This window comes from Lentinula edodes (assembly GCF_021015755.1).
Source record: "Lentinula edodes strain Le(Bin) 0899 ss11 chromosome Unknown C8R40scaffold_14, whole genome shotgun sequence".
NCBI classification, from domain to species: domain Eukaryota; kingdom Fungi; phylum Basidiomycota; class Agaricomycetes; order Agaricales; family Omphalotaceae; genus Lentinula; species Lentinula edodes.
In genome coordinates this window covers 515,144-542,444 of record NW_025764320.1, presented here as the reverse complement: position 1 = coordinate 542,444, position 27,301 = coordinate 515,144, and the positions used below count along the sequence as shown (strand labels likewise).

Below are 27,301 nucleotides of genomic sequence, written 5' to 3'. Positions count from 1 at the left end.
CTTCACAAATTCATGGATTGCACAAGTCCATGAAGAGGTGGACAGAGGTACTATGCTCAACATAGATTCTTCAATGATTCACTCAATGCTTGCCTCGGGGAAGATTCGTGACCTTTGTCAACTAATGGAATCATCGTAGAAAGTCAGAAGTTTATATGTTGCCTGTCAGTATATTACAAGTATAATACAGATATAATGCATGGTAATTTGAACGAACAGAAAGCACAGAAAGACAGAAAAGGAAATCTAGTAATTGCTTTTCCGCCACCATGTCTGCACTCAAACGCAAACACGATACTTTCTATTATGATTCCCCTTCTTCCAAAAGGCCTATGCCAGGCAATAGTGTTCAACGCTCACCACTTGGTACGTTTTCGTAAGTTTCTAACAAAATTTCTACTTTTTCATATGTCACTAATTACTCTGCCACAGCAATGGACCAACCCATCTTCCTCCTACCCCATTATCCAATTCAAAAGTGAAGAAAGAACAACTCTCTGCCATGCAGAGGCAGCCTGAGCACACTATCAGAAAAGACGTTGAAGAGGGGGAGCCCGAGAGTCAGCTGCCTGCTTCTGGTGCGTGGTCTATCTTTTGAATATTCATGTTTCTGATTTTCCTTCTATATATTTCAAGAGCGCGAGCAGATTCGACAGATGTTGCAGGAGAAGTATGACGACCTCATGCTGGCTTTCAAGAAGAAGTCATTTGAAGTCAAAACTCTCGAAGGCAAGGTCAAAGTGTCACAGGCCCAGCTTGCCTCGAGTCAGGATCAGCTTCAGCTTCTTGCAGAGAGCCGGCAGGATCTGATCAACGACTTGCAGTCAAAACAGAAGAAATCTCTCCAGACAGAACAACGTTTGCGGGCAGAGCGAGATCAAACAAAGAATGAGTTGGCTTCAGTACAAGTAGAGAGGGACACAGCGGTCTTGGAACGCGATGCTGCGCAGAAGGAAACCAGTAAAGTCGAGAGCGAGCTGCGGGAGTACCAACAGTTATTTGATTTGCATGCGAAGCTCCTCGCTAGAGCTCAAGCTCAAATTCATTAGTTACTATGCCCCACCTACGCTCACCCACTTGTACACACATATTCTTCAATAGTACTTACATTTTCTTACTGCCAATTTTTGCATGTCTCTCTACATACTCTCAGCAATGGAGAACTTCGTTAAGCTCTCAATGATGTCGCAAAAGTTTTGCAAAGCAGATTCTATTCATAAGACCTATAGGCTATGTACCGTGTACGGTACGATGTACAACTATCAGTCTATCTTTGATTCCTGTACATCTGCCGACTGCCACAGCGGCAGTGCCGCTGTGGAGATCAATCACCTTGAGGTGACCTTCAAAAAATTGGCCTTAAGGCACCTTAAGGTGCCCGGGTCCGCACCTCACGCTCCGCTTGACCTCCCCTTCCGGCAACACTAGCCCTGGTGGTCCTCAAAGAGAGCCGTCTCGAGCCTCGGCCTAAAAATGTATTGGACAAATAAATAACAATAAACACTTGGTAAAAAATTCATACAAGCAAACCTTTTCGCAAAGCACTGTACTCTGTAATCTTCGCTATAATCGAACAACGAAATGGCTGATTTTGGGCGGTCAAAATTTTGGATGCTTCCGGGGCTCTCACCATCGCAGATCGCCAGTACACGTTGCAGATTCTCATTTTCATTATTGTTCCTGAGCCAAGGGAGTGGAAAGAGCTAGAAAGAGCTGCATATGATTCATCAAGTCAACTTTGAAGTTTAGCTTTTAACTTTGAGAATTGGAAGATCTTGACTATAACCCCGCCAATAAAGTATCGGTTTCAGATCTGTCTCGTACGCTTTAAATTGACTGTTGCTTGTTTCCACTTTCTCTGCTCGTACCCACCCACGGCCACAACGACCTCCAACCGCAAACATGGAACATTCGGACTTCGATTGTCTCAAAGAAAAGCAGTCATTTGGACCAGGAACATATAACACTACGCGTACCAATTCTCAGTACGATACAGTCTCAGTTCAGACGTCCGGCGCAAATCGGTTTGATGGAATAAGGGGACAATTTTGCAGCACCCAACTGTCCCACAGCGGCGGCGGCTTGGGATCATGGATTACTGACGATATGAAGAGAATGTTCTATGCTGTTTATAGAAAACATGGTTCAGTAAAGGAGAGACGAGAGCTCAATATTGCATATCGTCATATTGTTCGTGTCCTTCTTTCGCAAATACTACAAATTGAAACACTGATTTCGATCGATAGGTATGTGAACGATGTTTAGCGAGAAACAAGACATGCAAAATTCAATCTTCTGCATTCCAATGTGGAAACTGCCCAACGTATATGAAATGTTCACGCGTACCAATTCTCAACAAACTACGAGTTCTGCATGTTATGAACATCACCGAACAACAATATGAGTCGCTTCTTACATGGTATAAAAAGAGTGTAGATGAACAGATTGCGATGTCGATGACGGAACTTACCAAAATTATCTCAGTGAGCGATTAACTGTTATTTTTGCAAGACATTTTATTTATTGTTCTTTATCTCAGGCAAGTGCAACGAACATCGTGAAAAATCCAATAAGATCGCGCGAAAGTTGTTTGCCTCTTGCAAGTTTCTATTCTTCATCTTTTAGTTGTAGTTGATCATTCAATGACAGACTACTCTTGTTCCGTTGCAGGTGTCTCATCCGCACGAAATTGAAAATTCCACCAACATGCAACTCCAAAAAATCCACAACGAATTCCCCAATAGGAGAACGATCGACTCCGGTCAAGAGGACTTAACGTACGGATACTCTGTTGATCAGAAACATCGTACGACTTCAATTAGTCCTATCTCTGTCGACTCCTCCACGTCATATCTTGACAACGAACAGTCACCTTTGCGCACATTTTTAACACCGATCAATCCTTATTATACCCCAACATTGTCGTATCCGTCTCCGTGCCTTCGTTTACCTGCCCCCACTGCACAGTACGAAATCCTCAACTCGTCTTACCAACAATTCAGCGAGAACCCTCGTTGTGGTGAGTTTCAAAAGCATGTCTTGGCTGCATTTGTTCTATTTGCTGACGCGTTCAATGGCACCATAAGAAAATGCAAGTGAATACTGTCCAAACATTCGCAGCCGCCACGATGATCCTCGAACATACACAGCAGGGTCCGAGGCACCTCAATCGTCGATGGTCCAGGACGAAAAACGATTTTGCATGTCCAGTCATCAGATTTGTGTGAACGAATTTGACAGATGCAATCGTGCTACCCCCACTACTTCAGATTCTCTGCACTATGATGCTTATACCGACCGTGAAACTGGGACCCTTCGTTACATCACATCCTCATCGACTATGGAAAAGGAATATTGCGGCATTCACAATGTTCATCGCCCCAATCGTGGAACCTGAAATAGTTTGCTCTGTAGTCGTCAGATCCAGAAAAGCTTCGACATAAATCTTGAAACTCACTTACACTAATCGTTCTTTCAAAACCATGTATCTTTTGTGGAAGAACACTATCAGAAATGAAGAAAGTCAACTCTTGCGTGTAGATATTATCTTATAAAATCTTGTTTTCCTATGTACAGCGTTATAACAGTAGCTATCCGAATATGTATAAATCACCCAATTAGGTGAGGTGAAACTTCCGCGTTTGTTTTGCGATCGATTTCGACAAACTCACGCGAGGAGCATTCAAGCAAATACAAAGATGGAATCGTTGCCGTTACAGATTTTGACAAAACCAAAGAGATATCTATTCGATAGATGAATATATATTTAGTTCCAACTTTTCCCAGATAAGAAGGCGTTGGATTATCACAGCAACAGCAGCAAAACGAAAACCCAGTGTTTAATTACATCAATAAAATAATGAAAGAAACCAAGATTTTTCAAGGGTTTCCAGAAGAAATTTGGGATAGCGCACGGTTCCGAGGCTGGAGGAAGATTGAACATATTTTCGACAACGAAACTCAACAAGAAATGATGTTGAGTTTCTTTGTTCGAGTCACTTACAAAGATCGCAAATACAAGGTCAAAAACTTCCGAAATAAATGACGAGGACGGGATAACTGTAGCACAAAAAACGTAAGAACATATGACCGCCTTGTTGTGCGATTTGCCATTGCGAGAAATTGATCACAGCTCTGTAATGATTTCCTGACTTTATTCTTATCCATTCTTTAATCCTATCTCCCAATTTCGACGTCAACATTGTGAAGCCCTTCGCAAGATCTGTACTGCGGCTCAACTTCCAGACCATGTTTGCAGATGCTACCTTCCGGAAACCATTTGTTTTGAAACGACTGCCCCCAAGGTGATTTAATCCATATCGACCCAGATAATGCTATAAACCTACAACGTCAACTTTCCGAAGTTCCTACTATACCAAGGGCAGGAGGTGACGAGGAGGCTGTTGAATCTGATCAAGTCATCCAGTTACACATTTTTGGTAAGAGAAAGACATGGATTAACAAAAAGATTAAGATATGCAAGAGAATCCACTATGTTATACAAGCACAGTCAAACTCAATAATAAACAGCTTCTCGAAAAAATGCTGCCAATGGAAGTTTTTCTTCGATTGGATGTAGCTTAAACCTGTGCAAAGGAGGTTCCTGGCTTCCCCTCACACGAGGAGGTCAAAGAATGGCTTGCAGACCACGATACGCTTGAAAAAAAGATCAAAATACTTACTACAGGTAAACTGAAGAAGCTACGGAGTTTCACCAGACCTACGCTCTCAATTTCTGTCGATATTGTCATCGTACTTAATAGCAGGAAACAACCGCCACCCAAAGAAATTTGTCTCCTGGAGATACTTATTTGACTGAGCTGACGCTAACGAGAATTTATGCCCTCTACAACTTGTTACATCTGTTACGGAAACGTTCGGAAACATTAAGAGTACGGCTCTCGCGGGAAGAGAACCGAATATCCAACTAGGTTGATCGTCGGAAAATCATTGCAGATCTACAAACATTCCCGCAATCCTGCACGAAATGGTCTGCCTCAGTCCACGCCAACGCACCCAAATCTGATCCTACTCCTCTCCAAGATCACCTGCGAGGCTTTGAGAGCTTCTTAGCATCAGCTGCGTTAGATACATCGATCAACTCTCCTACCTTCTCTCAGAATACACGCTTCAGATTAGCGAAATAACTTTCTCCAGTCGCTGCTATGTTTTCTACTCGTGTATGGTCACTGCGCCTCGAGAGCGTAGCAGCTTCCGGCAAATTTCTCGACAAGTTGATCAACAACAGTCGAAAGCCAGTACCAGAAGTTCTGTTGGATGAACAAGACAGAATCGATGATAAGTGTGTAAATGATATGGAAAAAATAACCAAGTTTGTGTTGAATGTCATAATGCAATGGAGAAAGGACCGATGTCCTTTTCTTGACTTTTACCACTTAGAGATGCTGATGAGATCTATGTTCAAACTCAAATTTCTGCCCAGACACTTCTAGAGGATATTGAAAGTGTGATGATGCAGCAACCAACTACTCGCCACAGCACCGCATTTGTGACTCCCTCAGACGCATTACTGAAGCGGCTACTGCCTAGAGGAAACCTTGCATCATCTGCGAGTATTTTTCCACGTCCTTCTCATCCCTTCTTTACTCACCAATTCGAATTCAACGGGTCCCTTGCACAAACGCTCTCATCCGAGATTAAGAGTACAACTGAACTTGTAACGAATGTGGAATCCCTTACCAAAACGTCCCGGGGCTTATACGATGCTGTCAGTCGGGTGAAATCGTTGAACGAAGCTGTCTCATCACTGATACTCACTTTGCAATTCATCACCGATCGTTTGAAAAATGTTACTGCATCGAACGAAGTCGATGGCACACCTCCTACTCTCATGGCGAATGAGTGCTTGGATCCCATTCATCATTCCGTCTTCATCGCACTCCTCCTCTTCCTGTTACACGAACATGCAAAAAACAGATCATTCCGCCTCGGAGTTAGTCCGTCGATTTCTAGATGTGAACTTTCCACATGTGGACTAGGAATTCAAGCAAACACATCTACTCAACTTTTGCGGCTAACAACCGTTCGCGAGCGACGGCAGCATTTGAATGAAAATACGATCGGACGTGTGGCGCAGATTGCGCGAAACAGGAGGATTCGGACTACAGTGCATGCGACATTGGGTGACTTCCCGCTGCAATTATTCTGCAGTTAACCTGCAATTAACTATTAACGGTATTTGATGCGACGTACGGACTGTTGATGGGACCCTCGCTTACACCAAAAACCAGTTTACAACAGGGTAAGTAGGGAGGCCGTTGTAAGTTGGTTTTGATGCAGTTTTTGAGAAGCCGCTCTCCGGCCATCTTCGCTTAGGTTCGTTTATATTGGTGGCACAAATTAATTGTCTGGTGTCCTGCAAATAATTCCTACGGGAAGTCATCCATTGAAGGAAGAAGAAACTGTTCGACGAAAAGGCGTTGATGTCATGGATAAACGACACGGAGTTCCCAGCGTTCTCGGCCCGTTTATGGATTTGATCCCCATCGTTATGTTTCAACCCGGATTTTCACCTCCCATAATTTACTTGTCTTCTTAACTTGCTCCTGCTTGACTAAGAATACCCTCCACATTCCCATAGCAGTCCAGAATCAGCGCTATCTCTTATCAGCATATGCTCGGACATGCATACACCGTTAACACCTACACATCAGAATGGCCATGGACATCGCTATCATTCACCAGCTCGTCCAAATGACAAACATTGTCATAGCGATACCCCAACCCATGGCTTGCGAGCTCAACTCCATAACCTCTTGCCACGTCACTCGTTCTTCCACGCACATATTCATATTCATCAAATCTCCAGCGTGCCTTTAGTACACGGCGAATTTGCTGCACGTTGGAAATTCAAAAATGTTCAATCTCAGACTGGACTGCTGAAACGAGTCAAGGGAAAGCGTAGAGGAAGTCAGAAGGCCGAAAAGGGAAAAGCCAAGGAGGTGGTGGGTGATGATAGCTTTGGCAGTGCGGAAGCAGCCGCTGATCGCCATTCTTCATCTTTCAACTCCATTGTCGATGACCAAAATGTCAATATCTCAGCTGTGGTTGTTTCAGGATATATGTCGTCTACGTCACCTCACCCCAAGTCACCTTATCAGGAGCTATTAAATCCTCCGTGCGCCGACTGTTCACGCACCTCTTCTGCCTTAACGTCTTCGTCTGCATCATATTCCCCTCCTCCGCGAATCTTCCGCAGAGTTTGAATATAACCCCTATCACGAACCATAATGCTCCTCCAACCCCTAGCATCGCCAGAATAGAAAGCTACTCGAATACCCGCGGTATGACTCCGTTTTACAAACTGAAGAACCATGCTATCGTATGGGACCATGATCCTGATGTTATAATCAAGATGGATATTGACCGCGAAACATCTGAGCTTCTTCCGAAAGAGTTCAAACTTGTTCTCATGCAGCGAGTCATCCCCGGCGACCCGGATGCGCCAAGAAATCCCCGTCTTGGTTCGCTCTATCTGGATCTCAATGAGTATGCTGGTGTAGGTAAAGAGGTGACGAGAACCTATTTCCTAAGGGATACTAAGATGAACGCTGCAGTGAAAGTGTGTATGTCTTCTATCGTCTCTTCAACCCGTCTGAAATTATAATCACACAGCTCACAATTTGTCTCAAGCACTCCGGTGTCGATACTAACTACATTGCCCCACTTCTTCCCAAAGCCGATATATTCAATGGAGTAGCAGATCTTCTGAATGACGACGTTTACATTACTCGACCTCGTGAGCTCGACCTTTGGGGTCGTTATCATAACCAACAACAGTTGGAAATGGATTTACTCCCACGTACGGGTATCCCTGAACTCCAGAACGCCGCAGCTGAGAAGTCGAGGTCAAAATCTTGAGTCAGAGCACGTTCCAACTCCCGGTTAACACACACTTGAATACCCAGCAATGGCAAAAATTCGACGAGATTTGCTGAAGACATGAACAGCGATGAAGACTTTTATATAGACGAAGATGATTCTGACATCGAGGAGTCAAGATACGAAGTCCCGTCCGATGTCTCTCGTCTTCCATTTGCCTACGGACCCAAGACCACGGAAATGCTCATCGAAGCAATCTTCAACCCCCGTTCGCGTTACGCATCATGAGTCGAAGGGCAACCCGTTCACATACTATGTTTCTCCCGAAGAGGTGAGGGAAGAACAGGCAAGGAAGCTTGAACGAGTGCGAGACAAAGATAGGACCGGGCCCGCGCCTTACTTGGACAATGAGTCCCCTTCACTGTATAGCGCCGACGACAAGAACAGTCACAGTGGGTATACAGAAAACAGCGAGGGTAGAGGACGAAGTGGTATGAGAGGATGCTGGTCATCAAAGAAGAAAACGCCTGCTGCTGTGTCTTCGACACCAACGGGGTTGTCACGACCTGCGACACCTGGGACAACGGTCGCAGTGCGTCAGTAATACGCCACCAAGCCGTGTCTTGGCAAAACCTTGGACAAAACGAACTATCCTTATCGTTTTCATCCATTTCTTATATTTTAATGCAAATGCTTGCTGTCCGCGCATGTTTTACCATCTTTCACTGTACTATGCTTTTTGTACTACATATGCTTTTTACGACTTGTTCATGCCATACATGCGATGTCTCTAAATTCTTGCTTAATTTCTCGAAATTTCCACTTTTCATTCGTCTGTCGTCAATGCTGATACACAATCATATTCTGTCCTACCTACAGTCTATAATTTATCCACATATACATGCCTTTGGCTTCTTCTGCTCGGAAGTTTTTACTTATTCAAAGATATTCATCGAACATCTCTAGTAGTTTCTAGTGTGTTCTTGGGTTATGCTTTAATATATTTTTTTATCATCCGTGAACACAATTGCGACTTGTTTGCGAAAGACGCGACGTCGGACGACCTTCAAGGTTCACAACATTTAACTTCAAGGTTTCAAAATCTTTGTACGTTGTTAGTTTCCTTGGAGATTCGGTTGAACTCAGAACTGTGACAGGATGCACCCATGTATATTCATAATGCGACACACAAACGACATAGGAATGAGCTCCTGCCCGGATTGCCGAATTGAGTTAGTGGCAATTTATCTTTCAAAGAGTTTACCACCAGGCAGAATGGTGGGGACTCGATGAACGAGCAAATCTCCTTCCACTACAGAGGACGAAGGTGAACCAAGTACCACCGAAGACTCCCATAGCTCCTCCTTCACTATCCCCATTCCAGAGGATTTCGAGATCGAAGGCTTCACCAGCCTCATTCCCAATTTGACATTCATTCACCGTCTCCAGAACCTCTTGTAAATCTCTACCAACCTCTGCTAGTTCAGTCGAGTGTGGTCGATGCTGCACAGCGTGATGTAGATGGTCTGCGGGAAAAACCAGAGCGGAAGGATGTCGAACTTGATGAGGCTCTTCAGGACCGCGAACGATCCTCGAAGGATTTGGAGCAGCAAGTTGAGCGGCTGCAAGAGGAGCTGACACAGATCAAGCAGGAGAGAGACCATCTTTGTGTGTTGAACTCGCCTTCTCTTTATTTCAATTGGCTAGTGCATTCTCTCATTGTTCCAGTGGCATCCAAAAACTAGCTGCAAACACGTATCACAGGTCTTGCTTCGTCGAAAACTTCTTCTTCTCGGGAGGCAGAAGAGCTTAAACATCGTCTGGAAGACGCAGAACGTGAGAACCGGGACCTCATCAATGTCATAAGTCGTTTGAAGCAGGATGGATCCCAAGGTGGCGGTGAGCTCGGTTTTCTTCCTAATTCGTTATACATCAACCTCATAGCGAATTAGACGAAATCAATACCTTGCACTCGAATTTCAAAGAAGCCCGTGCAGAACATCAACAGCTAGAATCAAAATTCAGGGAAATTCGCGCTACCGAAACACCCACAAGGTCTGTCAATATACTACTTCAGAGTATTCAATGATTGACTTATGTTCTCAGTTCAAACTCGTTTCTCTGACACAACAATTACAACTGGCACAATCCGAAGTCGAGCGCGTCAATATAGAACTAACAACAAAGTCTGAAGAATTGACGGACAAAACAAGCGAAACTGGTTGCACTCCAAGCCAGTCTCAACGACATGACGCAGAACCATAACTCTTTACAGGCGAATCTCAAAGCTTTGCAGACATCTCTTGCCTCTCAAACTCATCAATTAACACAAGAACTCACAATAGTACAACATGTCAATGATCAAATTGCGAAGCAGGAGGCCACGTACTCTACTAAGACGAATTCTTTGCATCGTCTTGTCGAAGTGTCGGAGGCACGCGAAAAGCAGGCGAAAGACTTTGTCGAGAATATGGAACGGGATTGGACCGAACTCAGTGAAAGGGCTGATGAGCGTGAGGCTAATGTCAAGGCTGACATTGAGAAGGAAAGGCGGGCCCGTGAGGAAGCAGAGAATAAAATTGAACAGTTGGAGAAAGTATTGGACAAAATAGGATGGGGTGAACTTCCGATTCCAGGCCGCGGTGCTGCCAGAACTCCCTCAAGACGAACCTCGGGTGTGTTTGACGAAGTTCACGATCGTTTGGTCAGTCTCAGTCCAACGATTGCGATGGTCAGCAAGACCCAGAAGAGCATCAAAAATTTCACGGAAGTTTACGCGCATTACGTTCAGCTTCAGGATCTTTATGAAAAGAAAAACATGGATGTAGCAATGGAAAACATATTGGCCCAACTTGAGGAACGGGTAAGCGTCGCAGATCGTTATCGACCTATATTTAATGTCATTGTCATAGGCTCCTGTCCTTTCGCAGCAACGAATAGAATACGAGCGAATTCAATCAGAAGCTTCGCAACTTGCGTCGAAACTAGCTCAGGCCATCTCCGACCGCGACGTGCAATATCAAGCTGCGCACGACAACGTGCAAAAACTCCACAAAACGTCACGAAAGATTGATCTTTTGCAGCAATAGCTGGATGACCTTGGACTCCAGGTTCGAGCATTACTGAAAGAGATTGGGCGTCCTGATGATCGAAATCTCTCGTCAGATGAAGATCTAGAAAACGTCATTGCAGCGGAAGTTGTTGAGGATGTCATTACCAACAACCTTATTCTGTTCCGTTCCATCGATAAAGTGCAGCTGCAGAATCAAAGTCTTCGTCGAATTGTCCGCGGCATGGGTGCAAAGATGGAACAAGCTGAGAAAAAACAGAAGGCGAAAATGGAGGAGGAGCAGGCTGAGGCAGTCAGGGAGGCTCATGAACCAATGGAGAATCTCGTCGCCGAACTTGACCGACAAAAGAAACACAGCGACAATGTTATCCAGGCCTACGTGAAGGAAAGGGATGCACTTAAAGCGATTATTGCCCGGTCGAATCATAACGAAGGACACACTGATATCCCAACCGACTCCAGCGAAATTTGTGTCTCAGACGTGTCGTCTAGTGTCGCGAAAGAGCTGGCTGGAATTCAGAGTCAGTTTGATACATATTAATCCGAGATGGGAGTCGACTCGGTGAAACTCAGGGAAGACAACATTGCTACTCATGGAGAAATCGAACAGTTACAAGCGGCGCTCGCCAAAGCGTCCACTAAGAATCAAAATCAAATTGGTATGGCTTAAATCGTTGTCCTGTTTCAACAAGCAGCTGATCAATAGTATTTTACAGAACGCCTTCAAATGCTTCAAGATCAAATCGGCCTTCAGAACCAAAAGCTGAATATCTTACCAAGCGCAACCAGCAATTACTAGACAATGTACTCGTGTTGACGTTGAGTGTAGTCGTGTCACAAAAGATCTGCATGTGACCTCTGGACATGTCGAAAAACTTCGAAGTGAGTGTGCCAAATCTACGCGCAAAGAAAGGCATTTGGGAGGTACGTTTGGTCCATTCCCACGTACCAAATGTTGTCTCGTCGACATTCAGAGTATCCAAAGTCGCCTAGACCAAGAGAACAAGAGCTTGGCCTTGGAACGTTCTCACCTTTCCACCTCGATGAGCAATGTTCAAAGAATGCATAGAGAATTGGAGCGATCCGGAGAGACCGACCGTTGTCGTCTAGAAAATCAACTCCAGCTAACCGTGAGCCAGTCGTGGGTTTTCTTCGCTATCAAGCAGGATTACAAGGTATTCATCGCTTTCCTCTTACAAGCAAGAATTGAGAAATCAAGTTACGCAAGAACGCGAAGCCGTCAGAAACCTTTCGCTTCAGAAAGATATAGAGGTCAGAGATCTGCAAAATCGCCTCAACAAATCGGTACATATTTAAAGTTGACCTTCCAGCAGGCGTCTCTCATAATACCGCTCAGGCGCAAGAGTTGTCGAAAACTCGGGAAGCTTTAGCTGTAGTTGAAATTAGCAAAGACCACCTCGAGGAACGTGTTGGCAATCTTACCAAACATATGAAAGACAATGAAGAGAAACTTGCAGTCTGTGAACGCCCCGGCGGTGCATATCCATGGAACAATCTGACCTGACTCGGGAGCAGCAGCTCGAGTGTGAAGTAGCAGGACTACGGTATTTGCAGTCTCCATACCTGCCTCATTCAACACTCACTCTTTCTATCAGATCGGTCCTCAAAGTCGTAGAGTTTGAACTCACCAAGCAAAAGGACATGTACAACAATTCCAGAGTATCAGCGAAGCGAATGCGACTGCCCTGATCGAATTCTAAAGCACTCACGAAGAATACATTGCCTCTACAGACGCACAATTTGCCAAGTCCGAGGTAGGTCGTTTATGGTGTATGGAACCTCTCTGCCAACTCACTCATACCTTTGGTAGTCCGACAGATGCGTCCTTGAAGAAAGACTGCAAATTGTTCAAACAGATCTTGGGGAATTGACCACTAAGCACAATGACCTACAGAAACAATATAAAGATGATCGTGTTGTTTGGTCCAACGACGAGAAGACACTCGAAGACACGATCGTAAATCTCAGTACCTCTGAAAACGACCGCAACTCCCATGAAAACGCTATTAAACAACAAGAAGAACGTGCTAAGGTAATCCATCAAAAATTCTACGATACCAAAAGAAGTAATCCTTTCCTCTCAAGGTAGTCGAGGAACGTTGTTCTAATGAAGTTCTCTCTCATGCGGAATCAATCAAGGCTCTCGATAACTTGAAAAAGCAACTAGCTTCTGTTCAGACCACTGTCAGGGATTACGAAGTTGCTGCCGTTCCAAACTCGCTACCTCAGAAGGCAGCTGGCAACAACAAAAACAAACGTTTGACAACGAGACGAAAGATCTGTGACAACGGTGAGTAATATCGATTGTTGATCGGTGTAATATCTTCCAATACTTTTCCAGGTTCAACGATCTGACAAAGCAAAACAACATACTCCACCATCACCTTGAAACGGTCAGCTCTCAGGCAGCATACATTCGCCAAGCAGCTGAAACAACAACGTCTACGAGCAATGAAGCAGATGCGAATGATAGCTCCGACGTAAACCTTTCGGAAATGCGTTTCGTAATTGCTTATATCCGCAAAGAAAAAGAGATTGTGGACCTTCAGCTTGACCTCAGTAAACCGGAGAACACCCATCTTAAATTCCAGATCGATCATTTTTAGCAAAATCTCAATGAAACCAGACAGACTTTATCTGAGGTTTGTGCATTGAAGTAGAACAGAAAAATTTCTTAACAACCTCTAGGAACGAGAGAAAGCTGTCGAAGCTGCGACATGCGGTGCAAAGTTGAAAGCACGAAGAACTCATTCACAGAATCAACTAATTGAAGATCTTACCGGAGAGTAACGCAACATCACGAGCGGATGGCGAAGCTCGGGTCAATCGTATCAAGGAATTGGAAACGAAGTTAGACCTTCTTGTAAACCAACTGGAACCTACAAAAGAGGAGGCCCGTGTCACTAAAACTGAGCTTCAGGACCGAGATACTCAAATGAAAAGGCTTGAAGAGAAGAACCGCAGATGGCAAGGACGCAATCAGCAATTGTTGACCAAGGTTTGCCATCATACCATTGCAGTCCATCGTGCGCTAATTGTTCAATACTATAACCGTATCGATGCATTTCAGATGCAGGCCCTCAAGGACAAGATTGAGCGTCTCAAAGTTGAGGAATGTTCATCAGAAAACGTTATCAAAGAACGAGAGGATGAGCTGAATCAAACCAAGTCCCGCGTAATTATTTATTTATTAAATTCTCATGTTCTCGACGAGTTTCTTAATTTGAGAAACAGGTCGAGAAACTTGAGAACACCCTTGCCACTTACAAGAAAACATATGCCAAAAACATGAATAACTTCAAATCAAAACTGGGCGAATTGAACGCCGTCAGGTCGAAGCTCACAACTGAGAAAAAGGAACTAGAGGAAAAGGTTTCTGCTCTAGAAGGACGGACGCATAATCTTGAGGTTACCCTTGATTCGTTGAAACCTGAAAAGGAATCGTCTGGTTCCCCTTCAGCTCTGCCAGACGGCGCTGCCAATCCGGACGGCATATGTCTTTCTTCTTGAACGCATCTCCATCCTCTGACTCTAAACTAGGTGGCTTTACGCGCCGAACGCGACCTACTGCTGGCCGAAAAAGCCTCCTGGGCAGCTTCTCAGACTAATTCGGAATTGGTGTTATCTGACAACCCTTCCGTGGGAAGCTTAACGAACAGCAAACTTCTCAAATGATCAAAATTGCGGGCAATCCTCCGAAAATAAGTGCAGAAACCATCATCGGTGACGACTTCCAGGAAACTTGGTTTGTATACAAATCCTTCTACCTCACCTTTACATGGGATCGGCGTCGAACTGATGAACGAAATGGCTGCTGTCCCTCGACGAGAGTTTTCTCCTCCACGGCTGAACTACCGAATCGGGAACGCAAGAGTCGCGAATAGAGGCTGGAACATCCTTCATATTAAATTCCACCGTGGCGCACAACTTCCAAATTGGTCTGTGCTCGTAGTCCGCGATCGACCGTCGGTCTTTTCAGAGCCTACTGATACTCGATTGCGTGGCCTCGTAGATGGCTTCCCAACGAAGATGCGGAATAAAGGGATGACTGATTCTTCAGGTTCACCATCGTTACTCTTACCTAATCTTCCTTCGCCCCACCAAGATCCAGAAGGGAATACCGTCTATCGCTGCAGTTGTTGCTAGCGTGCACAGTGACTTTATCCAGGACCCTGCAAGCGTGCGCATCCAACAATCGGATGAAATCAAACAGGTAAATCCCTTCAGTTATTTTGTCCATCATGATTTTATTAATCTCTTCATAGATACTGGATGAACTAACTGACATGATCATCGAATGGTTGCAATGCTATCAAACAAATAACAATGCACTTCCAGATCGTGTTTTTGTTTTCCGAGATGGCGTTTCAGAGGTCAGTATCACGTTTAATGATTGATATCGTCTTGATTCATATAAAGTCGACATATGTAGGGCCAGTACGACACCGGCTTGAATGAGGAATTATCCCAAATCTTGAATGCGTTGAAAAGGTTGAACACGAAAGACCGAAAAGAACCCTATAGACCTCTACTGTCTATAGTCATCTGTGGAAAACGTCATCATGCCAGATATTATTACTTTGTGATTTTTTTTTGTGATAACTCATCGCAACTCCTCCCAGATTCTATCCCACTGATTCCTAGTATGCTGATGGAAATGACAATACCAGACCAAAGACGATTGTTGACCGAGGGATTAATAATGTGTATGTCTCGAATAATCACTGTCCCCACTTGTTATCCTAATACATTGCTCAACTTTAAGCTTTGACTTCGATTTTTATCTTCGAGCTCGTGCTAGACTCCAAGGACACGCAAAACCAATGTACTAAATTGTTATTTGTGTTGAAACGAAATTCACCGCGGATGAAATACAACAGGGAACCCATGATTCTACTTACTTGTACGCCAGAGGCACAAGAGCGGTCAGTCTTATGCCTCCAGCTTATTATGCTGATCTTGCATGTGAAGGGGAGCACTGCTACTTGAACGATTTTTTGGTGGATGATAGATCATCTACTGCTGGAGGGAGTGGACGTGACAAGGCAGCCGAAGCTCACAGAACTTTTGAAGCAGTAAGAAGGTCTTGGGGAAGCGGCGTGGGTATTGAACGTGTTACATCTATCCAGTGCTGAAACATTTTTGTTTTGTTTTTGTTGTATATCGCTATAGTTAGTAGTAATTTCTAACAATCTGCTTTTACGTGTTCGAGCAAAAGAATGTTGATGATAAATAAATTACCGAGCATCAAGTAGTGTAATTGCTTCATGCGATAAAGGGATATAAATTGAATGCAACATTTTCCAACGAAAAAGTAGATATGCAACGACAAACGTTAAGCAAAGCAAATGCAAAAATCACAGACCCAGTTCTAGAGCAGCACCCAAACTTCTTACACCCCTATTTTCCGAAAGCTTCAGAACTAAGGTCAAACAATTTCGCTCCCGTTCTTTGCGACCTTGCATGCCATACGCTTTTGCAAGAAAATTCCAAGGTTCAGCAACATCCCAACCTGCATCTTGAGTGAGATGAACTAAAAATCCTGCCACAAAATCAACATCCTCTGGAACAGCTTTTTCTCTGAACTTTTTGTGCGAGGTTTCGTCGGGAAAGAGATATAAACGAACAAGATGGACAGAAGCAGCGACGTCATCAGATGATATGAACAATGCTTACTGAAAAGGCTCTGTTACTGCAAGAAATCGGTCTAGAGCAACATAGTAGAGACCAAGCTATTAAATTAAAGATTACAATGGTATCTTACGACTGACGAGTGAACATACCTGCACCCAGACACCCGGATTGCTTTCATCCCTCCCTTCCGCCTCCTCTATGGCACCCTTTGCTTGCTCAATTTTGCCCAAGCGCCTGAAGATAGCCGTCGGCATTCGCCATAGGTCGCTTGGCGGACGGTTTTCCTTCGTGGTGCGACGATTCCATTTGGAATCGGATGTAGACACTAATGTAGATGGTGGTGGCGCAGAGAGGAGGCATCTAAAAGCTCAGGTACTGGCGAAAAAGCGCTTACACGTCTGCGAGAATGGATCGACAAAGCTTGGTAGAATCTCGGACGTAGGACTGTATACAAATCTAGAAATCGAAATGAGAAATTAGATCACAACTGTTGAAAATGTCCTTGGTACCGGCTATGGAATTTCACCTTCTCAAACTCCCATTCTTTACTACACCTTGACCAATTTTCTTCGAAATCGTGCTAATCCGAGCACTCCCTTTGTCGACCTGGCTTTTCAATTTTTGTTGCATTTCTCTAGATTTTGACGCGTCCCGGTCGTGAATGTGTGCAGAAATCCGAAGGTGTGAATCAGATACATTGTCCGACTCTATTTCATTCCTCTTCTTCTTCTTGACGTCAAGCGGGTTTTGACGATTCGCAAGATACCTCCGACAGTCCGAAATCGCGGGAGATATCATGATAGGAGTTGCAGGCTGAAGCTCAGTCGAACTGATGTTCGCTAAGGATAATTGATCTTGACTTTGCTCAGCGGCAGCATCATGTATTCCCTTGACTTAATGGCCGACCTATGAGTTGGAAGCCGATATAGATAATACGAGCTCAGTTGGTGTTCTGAGTTTCATATCCGCCGACCGCGCCATATCAATTGAAAAGCGGGCTAATGAATTGCTATCAGTAAAGAAACAGGATTCGTAACAACGGGGTTTCGCACCATGAGTCTGATCTCCGCTAATACCTTTCTTTTCCGCGATTCACTAAAATCCTTCGGGAAGCTTGTCTGCTACACCCTCGGCGCCCTCGACGTACTCTATCATTGCTACCTGCGTCTTCCTCAACTGTAGTACGTATTCAAACTTCACATGCTTTGATAGTTCAGGATGATCAGCAACAACTTGTAGCAGCTCTGAAGACGGGAGTAAGCTCTGGGTCTGGGATAAACCTGTAGTGTTTAGTCCAAAGGCAGACACCAGAGGAACATCTTCGTCGTTCGGGGCTAACAAAATTTTTAAAATTGAGTGTGAAATCTGAAGAGGGCAAACTCACAATAGCACGTGGTGAGTGGTCATTAACTTTTGCTGTTCCTTGCGAAGGAACACTTAGTCTCGTGGTGCTCTGGGTATCAGTCAAATTCTGAACATTTTGTGCAACATCGAGAACCTCCCCAAGTGCAGCGCCTTTCTCTAGTGCACTTTGTGCAGCTTCCCATTGCTCCATTGTCGCTGAGAGCAATCCGATGAGATACCAATATCTAATCTGGGAAGGTTTGCTCTCAGCCGCAGTTGCTACGTGTAAGATAGCTTTTTCCAGATTTTGCTCGCAGAGAACTTCGCTGTGTTGATTGTAATTATCTTCGTAATTATCTTCAGAAGAGGGACAAGATGTGGAAGGAATGTATCGTACGTACGATAGTGCTATATGATAATGTGCAGATGCTGTGAGAAATGTGTCTACGGAGCGTAGGAACAGCCCATGGACTTTTGCAAAATTAGAGGGGCGGGGGTCTGAGTTAAGTTCTGACGAAAACGGGAGAGATCCGTGATCACGACGTATCGAATGTCTAGAGAATCACTCACATTTGATGGCGATGACAATCAACCATATTCCCTCTGCCAAAACGACACTAGCAGATAATTCTCGGTACGAAACATTTAATCGCGTCTTCGCTTTGTCAATCAACGTTTCTGCTTCCCGTAGATCGTCCATAATCACCCTGCTCTACCGGTCAAAAACCTGGCGGATGTTGAAGAGAGGATCCTACAGAACATTCGTGCACCAAAAACACATATTCGCCCCAGCTCTGGTCCATATCAGCTTCGTGCTCGAGTTCTCCCCCTGTGATTCCACTGGCTGTGCAAGCCTGATGAACTTTCGAAACAATTTGAACATAAAGTCTGAGTGTTCGTTGAGCGAGAGGAATGTCCCTCGGGACGTACAATAACCGCGTCAAATGCCTTTGAATAGTGTATGAGTTAAATTTTAATCACATAGCCCACCAGAGCACCTAAATTATGTCATGACAGTGCGCACATATTTAGGATCTAAAGACATACATCGAGGACCCACCCACCGTATTCTCCCACACCTCCACTAACCTCCCATACTGCAACACATTGTTCCACGTAATCCTCAACTGTATGATTTCGTTCACCAGCCTTTGGGAATTTGGTGGAAACATTGAGAATGGCACGATACTGTTGTATAACACTACGAACAGTATTCATCCATTGCAGCGACTTCCGGGCAGTTCCAACCAGAGCCGATTCGGGCATTCTTGCCCCATGCCGCAGCAAAAGTGCCCGGAGGTATATCACTGAAATCGTCAATCAATGTGAGAAGCGGAAATTTGATGGCCAGTACACGCTACAGCTAGAATGATGTTCTAACCAACTTCAGAACGAGTTTGACTCTCTACAACAAGTAATTTTGTGGTCGTGGTAGACATTGAGAGTCAGGGAACCGAGGACTATAGCGCGCCACAGCAACCGTTCAACCCATCGCCAAACTTCGCGGAATCTGATGAACGACTAGAAGTCCATATTTCCGGTGGAAGTGGGAATCGGGGCGAAAGTTAATGCTAGTTCGATTTCTACGATTGTGAGAAGAGAAAAAGAGCCAACATATATTTTTAGGGCCTTTCGAGGACCGATAGGGGGGGCTTTTCGTGGGGCGATGCTATAGTAGGAAGCGCAGGCAACTTTTTGACACCGCAATCTGGATTCTCACGAAGAAGCTTGAACCTCAGCTTCCTCTCGTCGTTCCACATCTGTTCGAGGACCAGCGTCAGGTTCTTCAAGTCCCATATAAAGCCCATGACAGCGTCCTCGAGATAACGAGGGGGAAAACGAGCGTATATGAGTCCAGTTTCCGGATCAATATCAGCATTATATCCTTGAGAGCTTGTTGTTACTTCATGCGGCAGGTGTTTGTCAAAGTCCTCCGGATATGGCAACCAGTCTCGACCGGTGGTGGTATGAGCAAAGTCAACAAGGCGAACGTCAATGAATCCTCTCTTGCGCCTATCCTTGTCAATGGAACCTTTCTGCATCGGACCCAACAAGAGTTCTCCGCTGTGTGATCTTCGAAGCATACGAAAGGAAGACATATCAGATGAAGAGGCGGTGGCACCTCGCTCAAGAGACTCGCCACGCTTGCTGCGAGAGGTCGGTGTTTCGAGGACCAGGTCTTTATATGCTTGTTGAGTCTCATAATCTCCATCATATATAAACAGAAGACTGCATCGCTAGAACCGATATCCTTTCAAACGAGAGATAATACGAGCAAGTCCATATAGCTTCTGCAGTAGCGTAGGGATCTGATAGGCAAGAAGGCGATCTCCATTATGTAGAAAAGATGCGAGCTTTGCAGGAAAGTCTTCCGGACGGATTTCGCGATCGATGTATTTATCTTGAGTGATGTAAGTCGGGCTCTTGATATTCCAAACCTACCAAAAAAGGAGATCCGTTTAACAAGAGGCAAACGCCCGATTGACAATACATACCTGCATACCACAAATCCTTACACCCAGGGACCTACTCATTGTACGATCGCATTTCTTTCGCTGACTCTTCTTGTTCACGGGCGTTGCATCCATGCCGTGCTGGCGGATTCCCATCTTCAGATCCATCACACACGGATGCTTTAGCCGTCCAGTTAGATCTTCCATGAGGATGAAATGATTTTGTCGAGAGAACTCTGAATCCAAATCATGCTTAGGTCCTTCTTCTCCATCGTCAAGTTGTTTTGGATTCACATCGTTCGTGGAGAGTTCTGGCTCCTTGAGCGGAGGAATCCTAATCGGAGAAGTCAACGTCATTCGATGAGGGCGCTCATCTAATGATCTATACCGGCTACGCTTCCGGAGAGAAGGTGGTAATTCAGTTGTATCTAACTCAGAGCTAGTTAAATTTGCCCACTTGTGACTTCTCAGTGGCGGCAGACTACCTTCGACGTCCATGTCGAACAGACCCACCTCGTGATAAAATTGTTCCTGTCCCCGAAGATCTTCAATCTGTTGCTCATAAGCTATAGCCTGAAGCTTAGAAGGCGACGCTATCATGATTTCGTTTTGCACCCTCCGCAATTGGCTATGTTCAGAATCTCGCAGACGATCCAATGAATCGCCAGCGATTTTTCGCCCACGTCGCCTTCGGGTTTTACTGGAAGAGTTGTCAAAATCAGAAGCATCACCCTCCGCATCAGCGACCTCTCCGGCGTCATCCACTATACACGTGTCTCCTAACCAGCGGCCACCAGAACGGCGCTTCAGACGACGAAGCACAATGCTGAAGACGTGATCCTTTAGCTTGGTATTGACCATAGTAGACCCACGGCCTCCGAACAACGGTGAGGGCATATGCTCTGAATGAAACGAAGGAAGTTCCGGTCTACATCCAAACCCATCATCCTCGTCCGAAGCAGATTTGACCAAAAAAATCCTCCTCTTTTCCTTTTCGGGAAATCCTGGACGCAACCCATTCGTTAGAATTTTGGGCGAATTCGCTGGAGTTGGTGCGGACATTTCGCTAGAAACAAAAGGAGGATAGCGCGCTAGGGGACTAGGCTTAAGCATACCTGACCCGAAATCGAGGCTGGCAAGATTAGGGCTGGAGGATGTACCTCGGTGGAGGGTCTGACAATTGAATCTTCGCACAGCGGATGGCACGCCTGCAACAGTGTATTGGGAAGCAGAGCGGCTACGTGAGCCACGAAGCATCCATTCAGGGACGATATGCCGGTTGCGGTCCAACACGACCTCAGGCATCTCGGATTCGTCTGTGTCTGTATACTCTTCATTGTGTTTACCCCCGGCTGAAGGTCGGTCTGTCGCTGCTTTTTGCAAGGGAGGTCTAGGTGTCTTGGCCTCTTCGTGACCATCCACGGAAGGTTTGAGCTACAATGTAGCACTTTTCAAAACACGACGGTATGAGACAAGCATTACGTCAAGGTATCGCGGGAGGAAGCGAACCTTCCATACAGCGTTTCGTAAAATTGTAGATGGCGCTGTGACCACCAACTTGATTACGAAAGGGCCGCAGTCGAATGTGAGGAAGGGTATCCTGGGAGATGTTGAGGCCCATGTCCAAGAGATAAGTATTTTCAGCACCGTCGGCATCTGTGTAATGGTGATAAGGTGTATCTGGAGAAGGGAAAGTGGTAGAGGTAGTTCCTGAGGCAAAATCCCAACCAAACTCGTCGTGGGTAGATCAGGGCGACAGTGTGGCAGAATCATAATGAGGTGCAGCTGATAAATATAAATGCGGAGAATGGACTGCCGTTAACTGTTGAGAACGTGAAGATGAGCGGTGAATAACATTTGCTAGTTCCAGTTGTTCTAACAATCTCCACCAAGGTAATGGGGAAATTATTTCATCCTCGGTACGTTCACGTCGTCGTCCGCGGTCAATGCCATCATCTCATTTGCTAACGTCTTTCCGCCATTGATTCAAGTCAGTGACAGACAGCTTTCTTTCCTGAGCCTTGTTATCTCCTTGCTGTTTGTGATCAGAGCTGGCCAACTTGAAGCTTTCTCTCGTCCTGACTCTGTGTAGCGTAACCGTACTTTTGTCTCTCCTGAGCACGACCACCTCACGGTCAGGCCATTCTGAGCGCTTCACGAATTCGAATTTAGGCTGTGCAACGTCTCCGCTATTTCCGAGGGAAGCTGATCGCTGGTGATGGTCTGTTGAAGGATGAACATCATTGGTCTGTGAATCGCCTTCGGTCTTTGTGAAGAGTTGTAGAGTGGCAGCGACTTGTCGGCCAATCCAGGAAGTTGATGAATGAATGGGAAGAGGAACAGCGGGTGCCGAAGTCGACGATGATAAGGAAGACGAAGACCCGATAGACGGGGAAGGAGTCCTTCGGAAGATCGGGCGAGAAGGACAAAGCTTAATCTGGCCAGCGGTTGGCGGTAGAGTTAAAGCGCGAAATTTGCCTGCGACAGAATGCTTTCGACGATGAGAAGAGGACTTTTCTGTCAGATATCCATCTGAATTTGTTCCATCTCCATTCAGACGTTGACGCGAGGAACTCAGATGAGAGCCTGGAGAAGTCCTAAGCCATTTTCCGGAAATTTCGAACAGAAAAGAGGCAGTGCGAGGGGAGAAAATAGGCTGGCTGCATGTGGATGAAGGGTAGCGGAATTGGGATTGCTTCGACTGCCTGAAATCAGCAGCAGCAGAACCCATAGACAAGGGTCCTGTGATGAATATCGATAAAGATCACCGTGTAAATATAAGCTTCGGATAGTTTCCGTTATCTCCCAAGCGCAACCATCTTTGATATCCGCAATAGATACTGTCGATTCGGTTCCTGCGATGCTTTATGCTGGAGAGGTAGAAATACTTGATCATCCCGTTGGGACGCGCGGTATGTTTGCTCTGAGTGTCGCGAGGAAAGGGATGTGATTTTGTACGTGCACGACGGCGGTAACCTTTTTTAGATGATCCAAGCATTCGGAAGGATTATCTACAGCAAGTAACAGCATATGCATAGTACGCCAATGCAAAATTCAATATCTAGTAAAGAGGTATTATTCAGGAAAATAGATGGATTCAAGGAGCATAAACTGACATCAAGATTCGAAGACTCTATTTTCTTCAGAGCCTCTTCCATCCTTTCCGATACCAGAATAGATTCATCGCCGAGTTCCAGTAGATATTCTTCTAGTCGTAGAGGTTGATACTGATCTTCGTCTGTAAAGTTGGCAATGAGCAAGAGAGATAAAAAGGAACTTTCGCTGCGTCTACCTAACCTTCGCAATGCTTGTTGAATTTGCGAATAAGCTCCGACCAAGAAAAAGGAACGCCATTGAATGCTTTGGCTGGCGATGAGAACGACCAATGGCCGGCTGCGAGGGCTGCTCAAAACTGACTCGGTTAATGTCGGTCCTTGGTTGACATTTGGAGAAAGATAAGTCACCTTGCTTGCATAGGTCCTTTTCCATGTCAGTTCGTTTAGCGCGCGTGAAGATTTTACCACGCTTTCTAAGATCCTCTCCCTTATTTGTAACTGCGAAAACACTTCAAAACAATCGCTATTTCACAGCGCGTTTCCCGCCGCCAATTCACCCCTCGAAGTTGTGATTTCACAACCTTCAAGTGCGTGGGCTTATTTGTATCAATTTATCATCTGAAATCCAGCTCAGCATGCCTGATGAATGTGTTCACGCACCGTGCAGCGTACAGTCTCTTTTCTCAGATGACTTTGGTCGACGATATCGCACTTATCAACAGCGTGGACGTCACAACCACAGATGACCAAGTTGTTCATATTGCAAACTTGTAAGACCTGGGTCAGAATAGGTCTTAGGATAGGTTTTGGTATATGAAGGTTTACGTTGTAGCGTGCTAGGAGCAGGCTGGAGCTCAAAGGGAGCTACGGAAACCGCGACCGAGCACGGGAATGACCTAGTAGTGACTGGGATTGAGAGATGTGACCCTTGGAGGGGTTTCTGTAAGGTCCAGGGAGGTCCCTAAGGCGTAAGATAGAGGAGGTGGAGGTACAGAACCTAGTAGCGTTGCGTAAGAGGAGTTGTACTCACTAGAACATCAACATGAGATTGAATTAGGTCGTATAGAGATTAGGTCTTGAGTGTATAAGCTCCTGAGAAGGTATATGCCCGGAAGGGGAGGTCCCGGGAACTGGGGTTGGAGGTGGACGTCCTCGAGCATTGGAGGTGGTAACGGAGAAGCGGCAAGTAGTTCGACGTTACCTAGACTGAGGGCCCAGAGCTTATGGAGCAATCGGGGAGCTCAAGGAGGTTTTGGGGAGGTTAGCTCACCAAGGCGGTAGGCATTGGGGAGCTTTAGTATTGTTTGAGGGAGCTCGGAGACTCACTCGGGTTGCTTAGACGTGAAGTTAAAGCGTGTATTGGATTGTATAGACGATTGAAGAGACGATAGACAGAGTTGAGAGAAACAGAGATAAAGAAATAGAGAGTAGAGAGAATTCCATATAGGTAGCAGGTACAAAGGGACAGGGACCGGACCTATGTTAAAGGGTGTGTGCTCAAAATATACCAAGCTGGGGCTTGGGGACATTGCGGTACTACTTAAATAGGTACGGGAAGTGAACATGGGAGCATTTAGGGAATCTGGTATGTGTGAGGTAACTGATCGAGATTAGGGCTAAATGGGGTTTGTTGCGGCGGAAGGTCTATGGAATGATGTATCATGGGAACTCGGGGTGTATTGTCGAGGCTGGGTTGAGGCGGGGAGGCTTATGGAGGACCCGGGAGATCCTGGGGCGAGTGAAGCAGTTCCATGGGAAGTTAAGAAACTGGGAGGGAGGTTCTTCTGACGGAGGGGAGGTTCTTCAGAGTCGGTCAGGGGTATGGTGGGTCGGTCAGGGCATGACAAAACTTCAGCCACCTGGGTTCCACCTTCCTCAAAATGCCATCAATTGCGATGACCACCAATCCCGACAGCGCTTTGTCTTTCTTACGTGTACGTTCAGTGGGCGACAGGTACTGTCATGTAATGAAATTCGACCATTTCGGTACTGCTGACCCGAAACCAGACTTTATCGAAGCCCACAGTTGGAATATGAGCTATCATTTGAATACCACCAGCTTCATGTACATGCCTTTAGGTACGAACCACTCAAAATTTGAATACATCATTGCGCCACAGCTGTGGGATTCGATGATAGCAAAGTTGATTACATTGGGGCGGCTTGAACAACGATCTCACTTAAAGTAAGCCAATCCTCTTTCCATTTTTCCACATTACTGACATGGTTGTCTAAACAATGTCAGCGGTGATATGTCAATATTGTGCACCCAAGTTCTGTCACGCGCGGAAGTGTTTGAGGAGATGAAGAAGAACCCAATGTGGGCTACATATCACAGTATACTATCAGCAGCAATCCAAACCGGCTGCGTCTTAGGATTGGATACAGCCCACAAACTTTTTACACTGTTCTTCACGATTTTAGAACATTATCAGGGATCATTGCTGGTTAGTGCATTCCACGTCACATGAGGCAGATTCTTACAATCCAGTGACAAGACCATTGAGGATAATGCAAGTAACGCAACTAGCAGCTCGATCACACAAGTTTCACTAATGTTGTCAATACCCAGAGGCCAAATCAATCTGGCGGAGTTACCTGGTTTGCAGAGATGGTTGGATTTTTTCAGAAGCAGTAACGTGTTGTTCAACATGATTGTATTAGAATGAGCACTGCTGTTTTAGTACCGATACATACACTCCCGAAGAAAGCTTCTTTTCATAGGCATAGTTGCACACTGGAAGAATTCTATGTTATGAATTGTACATTGTGAGCTCCAGCTGTGTCGGTCCATGTATATAAGAGATGAACAATGTAACCAAGCAAGGTGTAGGTCCCCGCAGGGGTACACTAGTTGTAGTGACTAAGTTAAGTTAGAGCTCATCCATCATAACTCACGTGGGTACATCACAGTCTCACTGATCATGTCAGGGCTGACGGTGATAAGATAATCTGGGAAAGATTATCTTTTGCAGCCTTGTCTTGCTTGGAATTTTTCTGCTATTGTCAAATTCCTTATCTCACTTTGTCAGTTATGAGGATGCCCAATGTATCTTTGACTAATTTCTCTATCATGTCTACAGAACATTCAGGACGTGTATTTCTAATGCCCTTCCCTAGCAGACATGATTTAACTCATGATATACCAAGGAATTCAGTTGAATTACACAACTCGTCCTCTTTGAATTCATCATCTTTTACTTGGATCCAACAAGATCCACCAATTATCCACCAAAAATAACACCGTCATACCCACTATACCAAAGTCCGCTCTGATAACAGAATACCTTCAAAGAGGAAAGCCTTATCATGGTTGTCTTCTCCATAAATTTGTACAGTAAGTCATACTCCTGTTTTCGTTCTTGCTCATCCCAAAAGACCTACTGTTCTTCGACTTACAAACTCTTATTACTCTATCACTCCTTCAGTACATCCCTTTTCTATCCGGTCCAGTGCCCCTGCTCTGTGCTCCTGGGATATGCATCTCAACAACGGAGATGACAACAACATGATCCAGGCTGCCTCACTTCACCATAAACACACAGTGAAGAAAAGACCCCCGACTTCAAAAAAAAACTGTTTTCTTTCACCACAGGCTCAAATACTAGGAGTTGCAAAAGAATGATCAATATGAAGCCTGGAAAAAGAGGGGCTGGGAGACTGAAATGGAAATAGACGAACCAGTACGTTACGCAATTACTGTCTGATGTTACATACTCATTCATTCAGATGCCCTAAAAAACTCCTCTCCATAAACCTTTTGTTCCTCCTATCCTCCCTCAACAACACCTAAACCCTCTGCTTTTTAAATTTTCTTAACATCTATCTGTTATTCCCAATTTTTTTTTGAGATCTTGTTTAACATTTATCACATCTACCAT

The 27,301-nt window shown here is 45.1% G+C and overlaps 9 protein-coding genes across 9 annotated transcripts; 5 read left to right on the top strand and 4 right to left on the bottom strand.

The window, feature by feature from the left end:
* Positions 1-269: 269 nt before the first annotated feature.
* Positions 270-1,049, top strand: C8R40DRAFT_1068939 (uncharacterized protein; the record flags this gene model as incomplete). Its single annotated transcript, XM_046226056.1, has 3 exons — positions 270-376; positions 433-578; positions 637-1,049. 3 exons carry the CDS (start codon positions 270-272, stop codon positions 1,047-1,049), a joined length of 666 nt encoding a protein of 221 aa, XP_046087253.1.
* An 853-nt stretch (positions 1,050-1,902) lies between these two features.
* Positions 1,903-3,397, top strand: C8R40DRAFT_1068938 (uncharacterized protein; the record flags this gene model as incomplete). The annotated part of the gene is made up of 4 exons (XM_046226055.1): positions 1,903-2,190; positions 2,247-2,483; positions 2,671-3,019; positions 3,087-3,397. 4 exons carry the CDS (start codon positions 1,903-1,905, stop codon positions 3,395-3,397), a joined length of 1,185 nt encoding a protein of 394 aa, XP_046087252.1.
* Positions 3,398-5,165: 1,768 nt separating this feature from the next.
* On the top strand, positions 5,166-6,175 carry C8R40DRAFT_1169811 (uncharacterized protein; the record flags this gene model as incomplete). The annotated part of the gene is made up of 2 exons (XM_046231434.1): positions 5,166-5,332; positions 5,401-6,175. The coding sequence occupies 2 exons, from the start codon at positions 5,166-5,168 to the stop codon at positions 6,173-6,175; spliced, it is 942 nt and encodes a 313-aa protein (XP_046087251.1).
* A 469-nt stretch (positions 6,176-6,644) lies between these two features.
* Positions 6,645-14,443, top strand: C8R40DRAFT_1169810 (uncharacterized protein; the record flags this gene model as incomplete). The annotated part of the gene is made up of 28 exons (XM_046231433.1): positions 6,645-7,138; positions 7,270-7,582; positions 7,636-7,868; positions 7,929-8,110; positions 8,172-8,438; positions 9,325-9,510; positions 9,607-9,741; positions 9,795-9,901; positions 9,949-10,028; positions 10,081-10,705; positions 10,755-10,880; positions 10,932-11,433; positions 11,491-11,571; positions 11,619-11,735; positions 11,796-11,836; positions 11,887-12,042; positions 12,113-12,217; positions 12,270-12,389; positions 12,449-12,477; positions 12,529-12,576; positions 12,636-12,687; positions 12,744-12,965; positions 13,019-13,227; positions 13,275-13,470; positions 13,540-13,575; positions 13,707-13,931; positions 14,004-14,108; positions 14,168-14,443. 28 exons carry the CDS (start codon positions 6,645-6,647, stop codon positions 14,441-14,443), a joined length of 5,268 nt encoding a protein of 1,755 aa, XP_046087250.1.
* Positions 14,444-14,740: 297 nt separating this feature from the next.
* C8R40DRAFT_1169809 (Piwi domain-containing protein) lies at positions 14,741-15,765 on the top strand (the record flags this gene model as incomplete). The annotated part of the gene is made up of 6 exons (XM_046231432.1): positions 14,741-14,941; positions 14,994-15,146; positions 15,199-15,306; positions 15,366-15,515; positions 15,578-15,639; positions 15,699-15,765. The coding sequence occupies 6 exons, from the start codon at positions 14,741-14,743 to the stop codon at positions 15,763-15,765; spliced, it is 741 nt and encodes a 246-aa protein (XP_046087249.1).
* Positions 15,766-16,290: 525 nt separating this feature from the next.
* On the bottom strand, positions 16,291-19,350 carry C8R40DRAFT_1068936 (uncharacterized protein; the record flags this gene model as incomplete). Its single annotated transcript, XM_046226054.1, has 12 exons — positions 16,291-16,513; positions 16,610-16,665; positions 16,717-16,892; positions 16,962-17,023; positions 17,094-17,426; positions 17,715-17,836; positions 17,952-18,319; positions 18,482-18,623; positions 18,691-18,765; positions 18,842-18,859; positions 18,959-19,218; positions 19,293-19,350. The coding sequence occupies 12 exons, from the start codon at positions 19,348-19,350 to the stop codon at positions 16,291-16,293; spliced, it is 1,893 nt and encodes a 630-aa protein (XP_046087248.1).
* A 183-nt stretch (positions 19,351-19,533) lies between these two features.
* C8R40DRAFT_1160368 (uncharacterized protein) lies at positions 19,534-21,985 on the bottom strand (the record flags this gene model as incomplete). Its single annotated transcript, XM_046230009.1, has 5 exons — positions 19,534-19,984; positions 20,156-20,349; positions 20,407-20,616; positions 20,659-20,930; positions 21,874-21,985. 5 exons carry the CDS (start codon positions 21,983-21,985, stop codon positions 19,534-19,536), a joined length of 1,239 nt encoding a protein of 412 aa, XP_046087247.1.
* A 336-nt stretch (positions 21,986-22,321) lies between these two features.
* C8R40DRAFT_1169805 (uncharacterized protein) lies at positions 22,322-23,095 on the bottom strand (the record flags this gene model as incomplete). Its single annotated transcript, XM_046231431.1, has 1 exon — positions 22,322-23,095. The coding sequence occupies one exon, from the start codon at positions 23,093-23,095 to the stop codon at positions 22,322-22,324; it is 774 nt and encodes a 257-aa protein (XP_046087246.1).
* A 161-nt stretch (positions 23,096-23,256) lies between these two features.
* C8R40DRAFT_1160367 (uncharacterized protein) lies at positions 23,257-23,853 on the bottom strand (the record flags this gene model as incomplete). Its single annotated transcript, XM_046230008.1, has 5 exons — positions 23,257-23,340; positions 23,390-23,425; positions 23,481-23,602; positions 23,662-23,766; positions 23,829-23,853. 5 exons carry the CDS (start codon positions 23,851-23,853, stop codon positions 23,257-23,259), a joined length of 372 nt encoding a protein of 123 aa, XP_046087245.1.
* Between the last annotated feature and the right edge of the window lie 3,448 nt (positions 23,854-27,301).